We start from the raw sequence: 11,135 nt of genomic DNA, 5'->3' as shown, positions 1-11,135 counted from the left end.
CAAGTTCTTACATGTTAATTATTCGATTTGTTCTTACAGGTCAACCATTCGACTAGCTACTTCATACATATTTACCTTTCCACTTGCAAGTTCCTAAAAATAAAAGATTTGACTTGCAACTTCTTTTACGTTAACCATTCGCCTTGCAAGTTTTAAAATGTTAATCATTCGACTGGCTCGTTCTTATAAGTTAATCATCCGTTTTCGCCCAGGAACTTAGGTACAACTATCTCCAGGCTGAGGGATGATTGGAACACTATTTTAAAATTTGCTGTAAACTGTGGTGGAATAAAGGAGTTTTTTCGTTGCAAAAATCTAAGCGCTGAGCAGTGAATGCCATTAATTCAACCGTTCAACCTCTTTTCATTGCGTTCAACGCATTTCTTTTACAAAATAGTTAAAACATCAAACCTAGCAATAGTGAAGTGCATTTGAAATAGCGTGAAATTGAGTGGAATTAAGATGTAATATAAACCGAAGAGCACTGAAATATTTTTAAATTTTTTAACTTATTGAACATACTCAACAATTTTGTTGCGAACTTCGATGCTGTTCCACTCCTTTCTTGTGCAATTGTTTGCTTGAAATGAATTCTCTCTAAGTTTTGTAAATAGGCAACTGTTGCAAAAATCTGTCCAAATTATACAACCGAAGGAACCGAACATGTAACATAGCCCGTAGAATTTTTAATGATGGCTAGATTGAGTCATAGTTTGAAAGTTTTTTTTACTTTGACAGCTTTTCAGTTCTCACACAACCAAGGCTTTTCACGACACATGATTTGCTCTTTGAACCACCCAAAGGTCATTTGTGGAGTGTCATAGTCGAACTGTTTGGACCATAGGTTTGTGGGTTCATCGTTATTGTGTTCCCGAGAAATCAGAATGTATGGTTTCTCCCTATCCTCGTAATCCGCAGCTCGCCGAATTGGGCCAGGTCCAAAACCCACCTCTGTGATTATGTTGGCACAGACTGGCCCATAATAACGACCCTAAAAATTTACACCTTCGATTTTGTCTCTAAAAAAGATATAAGAGTAAATCTGCTAATCGGAGAATTTGTTTAAAAATGCAACTCAGAACCACTGTCAGGGGGGGGGGGGTGGTGAATTGATGAAATGTTGCAGAACCATGTATTGTTGAAAATGTATTTTTTCAGAGTAGCATTAAATAACACATTCGCTTAGCCTAGAACACACCCAGAACATACTAGAAGATCTCGAAAAAGTTGATTTGTTAAATCAACTTGATACATTTTCCGACAATTTTATTGCCATTTTATATATAATTTGCTGTTTTGTTATTTTGTTTTGTTTGGAGATAGAGTTTGAGACTAGTTTTTTCGCTAGGTCACCGCTCATTTCTCCTATAGCTATTTGTTTGTAACTCCACCATTGCCGGTCCCAAGCCCGGATTTAAAAAGGAGGAGGGAAAACACACAAATTATACTGGAAATAGCTGAAAAAAAGTCAGTCTTAACTTGATTTGAGAAAATTTTCCGACACAATTTCATGCTTAACTTTGACATTTTTAGCTCGTCTGCCATCGTCATCTAGCCAGGTAACCAAAAAAAGATTTCAAAATCTTGCAAGATTCTTGCAAGAAAAATACAAAATCTTGCAAGATTCTTGCAAGAAGAATTCATTTCTTAATAGAATCTTGCAAAATTTTTTGCAAGATTCTTGCAAGATTTTGAAATCTTCGATCACTAGGGTTAGAAATTATTAGATAAGATCTTTCACTACCCATAACCCATTACCCAGTTGCGTCGCTTTTTATCAATGCAAGAGGAATATCTGAATCTCTTGCGAGTTGCATTTTGAAGTGCCTCATTGGAAGACACATCAGCCCATTCATAAAGAATCCCCTACAACGACTCAATTTTTCAATTTGACAGATATTTCCTCTGTTATTCAGATATTCTGAGAGAAATTTTTTCTTTCTGAATGCCTATGCAGTGTTAACATCTTTACTTGAGCCATGTCAGGACCAAACATGTAGTGTAGTCACTCTTTTTATTTTTTAGCTCCGAGATCACAGGTGCAACACTATTCTGTGATGTTAATTCTGTGACTACCACTACATCTCTCTTGTCTGGACCATACACAGTATTTCCTACTAGAAGACTTTCATTTAGAATACTAATTGTGAGCAGCGATCAAACAGTTTTTTCTTCCACTACTCATCAACTTCTAGTGAATACAGTGTAGCATTCATCTCAAGCTCCCTCACATCTTAACCGTACTAACCCTGCGTTCGTTGCCTACTAACAAGGGTTTCTGGTCAATTAGAGTTCGCTTGAGACTTTAAATGAAGTCTAGCCAATTCGCTACTAAACGATCAAAACGTCATCTACTAGTCTTAATTTTGCTTTCGTTACTTTGTTGACTTTCGAATCAGTCAACTTTGACCATCTTTCGCTTATTGGAGACATTTTCAACAGTTGAAATCTGCGAGACAGGAATACAAGAGCCACTTTTGTTTACAGGGCCCGCCAACAACCACTTCTGCTCCCTTCTTTCAAGGGCGCTCTTCCAATCTCTGCCTCAACTATTTCATCTCAGGCTCTTGCCTGCGCTGATGAGTTTCGGACTGACAAGGAGTTCACAGCAAATTTGAGTCCGAGGTGGCTTGCTTAGGGCAAACTCCTCAGACTATCCGCTTAGCTATTTTCCACTAACTGAGCTAGCAGTAGTTACCCGGGGTACCACGTAGAGGTTACGGATCACGTCTACAACCTTGCTTACTAACCCTCCTCACAAGGTTTTTGCCTCAGCATTGTGCTTCCATGTCCCACATGCTCTGCTATGTCCCGATATATGGTTTTAAGGAGACTTGAGGCTCGTGGGACTCAACTCCTCAAAGAGCTAGACCCCAGATGGTCTTAGCACCGATGCTCTGGTCTTCATGACTTGGAATTCTTTCCTCTAAAGGTCTGATGACTAAATACCTGAGGCTTCGGCCAAAGGGGAGGTGCACTTGAGCCATAAATGTCCCGATATATTGATATTACCTGTATGTAATTGAGAGTCATGCTGTGGTTTGAGTAATCCATCAGTTTCTCCAGGTACTCATCGGGTGACCAGGCCATGTTTCTGAGTCCATACTGAACGTACATGGCTGTCTGCCCCTCACAACAATCCTCTGTAAGAAAAGGGTTCCCCACAAAACAAAATTTCAAATAATCAGTACGCTGTCAGTAAGATATCAGTTTCAAGACAGGTAGAAGTCACGTGGTCTGATTTTTTTTTAATCTGCTTGGCCTATTTCATTCCTATAGTTTCGATCTGTTTGGCCCAGACAGAAAAGTCAAACAGGTCCATAAAAAGCTAAGTTTTTTAAAACTGCGTGATAATAACCAAAACTGTTAGCTTTCTTGAGTCAGCAATCAATTAACTGGAATAATCAGAGACCAGTGCGAAAGACACCTGCCAGTTTATTTCAAAGATTTTAGTATTCTGATTTGATTTTCTAGGGCAATAACTAAACTTAATAGCCAACAAAAACAAATGTAAATAGCTTATTTCAACCTGCTAGTTTGACTATTTAGTTTTAACCAATTCCTTGAATTTTGTTTTTGATTAGAGCCGGAGTGATACATGAAAACTTATAAGATTCATCTGCAGGTCTAATTCGCATTTTGTTTAGGCAGTCTGGCGCCAATCAGTCTATATTCTGGATTCTTGACTTAGTATTTAGTCTCTTTCATACTTTGGGTCCGGAGTTTTTGACCATTAACTTTAATCCTGAATGTAATCACAGTCTCCGTCTGGCTCTACATTATTTTCGGGGTTGAAAACAGTTTAAGGTGCGTTAATGAAGTTCAATTTCGCAAAATGAAGTGAAATTCCAATCAGTAAACTGGCTCAGCCTTTAACATTAAATTTGCGCCTAATTTTCTTTTATTTTTGTTAATTTGAAATTTATTAATTTTAAGAAAGGGTTTTCAATTAACGGTAATTGGCATCAATTGAGTCAAATAATTCCGTAAAATTGCAAACGCCTCAAATTGCTCTTAATTTGGTCATTAAAGCCGTTGCTGAAACCCTCAGTAATTGGACGTGTTCAAACTTTTTCTTTTAAAAAGGAATGAAACGCAACTATAAACGCACCTCCTTCCTGTTTACTGATCATGTTGATGGTTCTCCACCGTGTCTCGATGAGATCATAGAACCATTGTGCCATCATGGCAGGAGTGAGACCCAGGTCAGGCTGACCAACTAGTGTAGTCTGGTAGGACTCCAGACAGTAGAAATTACTAAACACATTTTTTGAAGCATTTCAGGTCAATACATCAAAAAATAGTTGCGTCTCATTAAAGTAGTAATAACAATGATCAAAATGCGCAAGTTGTCGATCAAAAATAAGTGAATGCAGCATCCTATATATTAAGTGCATGACAGTTTATAAGGCACCGTGTTTAACGGAAGGCGAAAGTGCATGTTTAAGAGGCCTCTGAAGAGCATGTTTAAGAACTATCGAAGAGCATGTTTGAGATCTCTCGCGCAGCATGGTTAAGAGGGCAGATTGCGAGAGGTCAATGACCGCAAAAATTGCTCTCGTAAAAGGTCAATGTCCAAAAAAGCGCAGACTGCAAGCGAGTCATTGACCTAAAAGCAAAAAGAATCAATGGCCAATAATCCAGCTGCCAAAAGGTTCACGCGCCGCACAAAAAAAGGATGCAAGAAAAGTCTTTCACAAAAAAAAAATGTCAATTTGAAATAGATCCAAAAAGAAAGTCTTGCTATTTTCGGCTTTTATTTGATTCCTTTTTATTCCGTCGACAATATGTTAGTTGCGAACATATGAGGTTAAACTACTCTATTTAATCTCTCTCAAACAATCTTTGTGGCATTTATTTTAGTCCTGTTGGTCAATTTTTATGCGATTTTTCGCTCGACCGACTTATTGTCTGACCCATCTGACTTCTAGTCCTCAAAAACAGGATAAACAGGTAGCCGGGCGTTAAGTTCTCTTAGAGCTTCTCCCCTCACTAGTCTCAAAGTATAAAAATTCACAGAAACTGTTTTGCATACTTGTACTTAAGGTGTGGAATGCGGTTCTTAGAAATTGACTCCCCGCACATAGGCCCTTCTCACCCCCCCCCCCCCCCCCCTCCCGAAACTCCACCCCTGCACATAGTTCAGGCTGTAAGGGTCCCATGCAGCCAAAGATCTCCCTCCCACCGTCCCCCCACTGTTGTCCCAATCCCTCCCCCTATTGTTGCTCACCCGGTGGGTCCCACTGTGCTCACCTCACGCCCCTTCAATCAAGCTGAAACTAGCCCTACTAAGGCATGAATGGCTGCTGACGAATTCAAGCGCTCGCCGGTAGTTTGAGAGCAGTTCGCTCGAAGTTTTTCGGTGATGGCTTTATTTTTTTTTTGAGAAGAATTGTCAACAAATCTCTGTGTAGGTATCAAAGATAGAATTGAATACTTCAAATTATTAGGCTTAGGAGATAGCACTTTAAGAATATGTTTAAGAATGTATTCATCTTTTGTTTTGTCAATCCCAATCGCTGTTATAGTAATCAATCGCGGCTTTTACTACTTTTAAGCTACTGGGAAGGCCGTAGTTTAAGGTTAAAAGGTCATTTAGGAGTTTTTAGCCCAAAATATTATTTTTGGTGTTTTTTCGGCATTTTTCGAATTTTTTGGTGGACCAAAATTGAGGCTGGTAAGAGTTCATAAAAGTTTTTTGGAGGACATAAGTACGTTTTATGAGCATTTTGAAAGCTATCTGCGTGGAACTCCAAACAAAAACACGCAAAATTATACTAAATTTTTTACATTTTCAGGTTTTCCCTGGGTGTTGAGGAACCTGCTCTAGGGTTTGATAATATTTTACTTCAACGTTTCTAGGGTCAATGGAATGATTTTCGAACTTTAACATCAGAAATTCTAGCATTGTTCTGACAAAACTAGCAATTTTCATTTAATTTTCTCTATCAATTTTTAGGTTTTTCCAGCCTCAAGAGCCAAAGATCCACCCCAATGGTTTGATAATAGATTGCTGCACGGTTTCTGGATGTAATGGAATGTTTTTCAAGATTCATACATCGCAAATAATTAACAGCGCTCCTATCCACACATGTCTCAATATCCCTTAAACATTCAGTATGGTGTTTTCTATGCATTTTTAAAAGTTAAATGACCAAAAGGCTGTATTTTCCAAAAGAGTCAGTGACCGAAAAACTAACTATGTCATGACGGTCATTGAAAGAAAGGCTGTCAATGACCGAAAAGTTGCGTGTGCCGAAAGGGGGCAATGAATGAATAGCCTAGGATGCAAAAATAGGTCGATGACTGAAAAGTTGTCCATACAAAATGAGTCGACGACCGAAAAACTGATTAAACAAAAAAGTTCAGGAATGAGAAATACCGATGCATCGCAGATAACGACAGAAAGATTCTCTACGTAAAGATCTTTACCGAAATAAAATCGAATATGGAATATGCTCCTCAAATTTTTTTGTTCCGATTTTTTAGGCGCTATTATTTTGGCGCTCCTTTTTATATTTCGCCTTAGTTTTTTTGCGCGTTTTTCGTTTCACATACGTCAAGATTGACTACTGACTTACCTCCCTCTCTGTTTCAACTGAATGGATTTTTTTTGTTTCACTCATTGAATTACGTAATGTATTTTTTTCTCTCTTCTCACTTTTTCTCTCTTTATTATCTGTCTTTCGTCTCTCTTTCTTTCCTGCCGTCCTTTTCTCTCTCTCTCTCTTATCTGTCTTTTTTCTATTTCTCTCATCTCGTGTTTTTCTGTCTGTCTGTTCTATGTTTCTTTTTACTTTTCTTTTTTACTTTCTCATTTTTTTTCTTTCTTTTCTCGCTTTCTTTCTCTTCTTTCCTCTGTTTCGTTTCTCTTTTATCTATTCCGTTTCTCTCTTTCTTTTTTCCTGTCTTTTTTCTCTTCTCTTGCTTTTCTCTTTCTTCACTCTTGCTTTTCTATTCCTTTTTGCTTTTCTTTCTCTTCGCTCTTTTTCTGCCTTTTCTTTCTGTCTTTAGTTTCTCTATTTCTTTACTCTCTTTAAATTCTCTCTTTTTTCCCTTTCCTTTCTGTATCATTTTCTCCCTTGCCTTTAACTTCCTTTTGCCTTTGTTTTCTGTCGTTCTCTCTTGTTTTCCCTTTCTTTTCTGTCTTTCGTTTCTGCGTTTTCTTTCGCTTTTGTTTCTTTTCTATCTTTCCCGTTTTTTTTCTTACTTTTCTCTTTATTTGCGGTTTTTTTCTCTATCTTTTTTGTTTCTCTATTTCTATCCTCTTTATTTCGTTTTTTGTTTCATTTCCTCTCTTTCTTTTCTCACCTCTTTTTTGTTTATCTTTTTTTCCTTTTCTATTTTTTCTACTTTTATCTGTTCAGTCTATTTCTCTTTCCTTTCTCTCTGTTTACTCTATTCTTTTTCTCTTCCTTTTTCTTTTATTCTTCCGTTTTTCTTTTCTTTTGTCTTTTTAGTCTTTTGTTTCCTTCTTTCATGTCTACTTTTTCTCTGTTTCTTGTCTCTTTCTTTTCTTCTTATTTTGTGTTTTTCAGAAGCCCCTAATCTTGATATGTTTTAACAATCCTCAAACATGCAGCCTAACTTATTTCATGCGTTATGCATTGCCACCCGGTATGACAACATGTGGAAATTCGTTATTTGTTTTAACACAAGTCTTAGCGCGCCTTAAATAATCAAGGCAGCAAAGCTAAAAAAAGGAATTGAAGAAACTGCTGGTATATAGGGTAATAGATTCAAACTAAACACATCGGTAACGTAACGTAATACCTATGGCTGTTAGACGAGGGGCATGTGTTTGTGCCCGAGGTGTTACGAAGAAAGGTGAGTTATTGAACCTCCTTTTTTGAAGAATATTCTTATGATGCTTTTGCGGGCCTGCTAGTAATTTTTAAAAGGCAGCATGCGTTGAAGTCAAATTTTGCAGCACAGCGAGAGGTGATCCATTTGTTTTTAGCCATAAACCATTCAGCAGACAAAATATTTCAACATATTTCAAGATGTTGCATTTTTCTCATGCTATGAAAATTGTCGCTGGCATAAAAAATCACCGGCAGCTGTTTAGGTAACTGCTCAGAGTTAAAACTTTGATGATGGTAAACGACGGAGCAGCTCCTTCTGTAGGAAACCTTATCAGAAGAACAACTACTAGTATGTTAGTTTGGTTGAATGTCAACACAATTGTAATCATAGTCAGAGTAAAATTTGGGTCTTCATTGAGCTGCGACACCATAATGTCTTAAATGATCGCATTTTTGTGCTCTCCACTGAGCCATCTGGTTCACACTGCTTGAGTTTTACTATGTTATCATAAACTGATTGTTAATTTAAGCTTCTACTTATGAGAGCAATTTATATTACTTGAATGGACAGTCTAACTTAAGGTGGAGATAGGTATATTTTTAAATGGCTTTACCTGCATTAGTCCTAGTCGTCTTTTTTGCCGAATGAGCACGTGTCCAACTAATGTGCATATGTTAGTGGAGAGAAGAGAGAAAGAAAGAAAACAGAACGAACGCATGAAATTGTTGTTATATATTAGGTTTCAAACAACGAAGGAAATCGACCTTGATACTGGTTTATGGGATTGGTCAGTTTAGTACGTGGAAGGTTGAAGAGCTGAAAGGAAGACGTTAAAAAGGGAAGACGTTAAAAAAGGAAGACTTGAAAGAAGAGGTTAAAAAAGCATACCTGAGGTGCCTCCGTCAAATTAGATCGAGGGTTTATTTAAATTCTGCATTATACGTAAATACAAGAAACTTACGAAAACCTTGTGCAATCGGATTACTTTCAAAAGCAAGGCTAGTTCGTCGGTAGCATGATAAGGCGAGAGTGTTGATGTTATATTTGAAAGCATTAATTAATTTAAAATAACCAGTTTATTCGAAAAATTTTAATGTCATATTTTATGTCATTTAGTTCAATATTTTAGGCCCCTAATGAGGTTCACCAACTCAGCTCTTTTACAAAAAATTTATCATTCCTAGGCTTGAACTTCAGAAAACGTGAACAATATTTGTTGTCTTTAGATTCATTTTTAATGTTACGATTGCTCCGCAATGATATCAATAAATTCTCACCTGTAGTTGCTGCATAGTGTCCCAAAGGGACCTAGAGGTGTCGTCAACAGAAACACCAGAGATTCCCAGTGCTCTGGAGTGGGCGGAGGGTCTGGATTCTCAAAATTACTGTGGGCACAGTAAACACCTATTGGTAAAAATAATACTTAGACTTATTCATTTTCTATTATGTGAGAGTGCTGCTTACAATATTATCACAACACAATAACACTCCAAAACTTAGCTATATCAGGACAGAACAAATATCGGGTCGAGGTTTGGCGGTGAATTTTCGCAAGAAATTCGGTGAATTTTACAGCGTATTTCCTACATCTTTTTGCGGTGAATGCGGTGAATTACTTATTTTCACCGCGTTCTCGGTGTTCTTACAAAAGGAAACTTCCGTACACGATTCGAACCTCTCACTTTCTTCATGTCTTCAACTTCTTATTTCACTGCACCAACTGTCACGTAAATCTATAATATTTTTTGTGAATTCAAATCAGATTCAATAATTGTTGAAAAACAAATCCGGTGAATTTTTGTAAGAAATGCGGTGAATTTGGAGGTGAATTTTGTAAGAAATGCGGTGATTTTTTATCGCACTCACCGCATTCACAATTAACACAATTTCTCACATTAACTTGCAACAAAAGCGGATGCGGTGAATTTTTGTAAGAAATGCTGTTAATTTTGCGGTGAATGTTTGGAAGAAATGAGGTGAAACTCGGTGAATTTTTTTCACCTCTTACACCGCAATTATTACAAAATTTCACCCCAATTCTTACAAAAATTAACACAAAAACCTCGACCCGGGATATGATCAGACTAACAGATTAGCCAAACATATCAGAGAAGAAAAAAAAGGTAAATATAAGCACACGCCTAATAAGGTAGGCAAAGCAACGTACCAAATTACCTTTTTAGTTTGGTAAAAACAAATATGGCAAATCATGTTGGATGAAAAAAAGTTTTAAAAAAGCAATTCGTATGAAAGCAATTATTCTTACAATGCCCTGCACACTGGTTTAGGTTTAATAGATACAAAAGATCTCAACCATTGCGGACAATTTTTTTAAAAAAAATCGTGAGGTGTTTGATACTAATAAATTGAAGCAGAATTTTTTACGCCTAAAGAATATTTTACGTTCAAAAAATTATTTGGTTTTGGGATATTTTTGGGAAATGAAATTGTGACCTATTTAGAGTAGCTTTGCCAAAATTGGAGGGAATTTGTGATATATTCGAAAAAAACTTGCAAAATCCGATTATTAAAATTACAGTTTTATATCTTATCCCCTACCCTATGTTTTGATAGCATAATGGCTTTCGTAAACCCTGAAGTCAAAATTAGATTTCCAGTTTTGAAAAAAAGTCATCAAGCTGAAAATAAGAACATCGGTTCACTTCGTTGTGCATCCCTTAAGTAATCAAGAACCACGCATTGTAGTCTCATACTTCCTTATGTACTTTAAAATTCAACTAAATGGTCATTTGTTCGTTTCCTTCTCTCCTCTCAAAAAGTCAGACAAATTAATAATACACGAGCCTTGCGCCCACGCTGACACGCTGGTGGCATTCGATTTTTTGAGTCTGTTGGAATAAAGAAATTGCATTTATGTAAAATATAAAATTCAGTTTCACAGACAATTCACAATAACTTTCTTATTACCTTTATTGTGATTTCTTCTTGTCTTGCCTGATGCCATTTTCTTTTCGTTGATTTGTTTCATAACATTTTCCCCAAATATTCAATTTTTCTAGACAATTTACTAAGAACAAAATTTGGTGCTTCGATTCAATTTTAGCCTTCAATATATTTCTCATTAAAAAGGTTATCTTGAATTTTGACATTTCTAGAAAAAACTTAGCAAATAGCCGTTCATTCGAATTGCTCAATTTGAATTTTAAATTGAATTTTTTTAAAAAAAAGTCAAGGGTCTTTAATCCTAACCGAAAAACTGCAATATTTTTTCTTTAATATTTTGATCAATTATTTACCAGTTTTGCAAGTTAAAAGTTATAAGATAGCGGATGTATCCTCATTTTGTTTGATTCAAACTTTTTTTTGCA

The 11,135-nt window shown here is 36.6% G+C and overlaps 1 protein-coding gene across 1 annotated transcript; it reads right to left on the bottom strand.

The window, feature by feature from the left end:
- Positions 1 to 563: 563 nt before the first annotated feature.
- On the bottom strand, positions 564 to 9,210 carry LOC142357296 (uncharacterized; the record flags this gene model as incomplete). Its single annotated transcript, XM_075408941.1, has 4 exons — positions 564 to 991; positions 3,013 to 3,143; positions 4,112 to 4,257; positions 9,084 to 9,210. Coding segments are annotated over 4 exons (653 nt in total), but the record flags the coding sequence as incomplete, so codon positions are not given.
- Positions 9,211 to 11,135: the final 1,925 nt, after the last annotated feature.

This window comes from Convolutriloba macropyga, unplaced genomic scaffold (assembly GCF_964194025.1).
Source record: "Convolutriloba macropyga unplaced genomic scaffold, txConMacr16.3 SCAFFOLD_5648, whole genome shotgun sequence".
Taxonomy (NCBI): domain Eukaryota; kingdom Metazoa; phylum Xenacoelomorpha; order Acoela; family Convolutidae; genus Convolutriloba; species Convolutriloba macropyga.
Note: the sequence above shows the minus strand (reverse complement) of the source record. Positions and strands in the feature narration are given on the sequence as shown.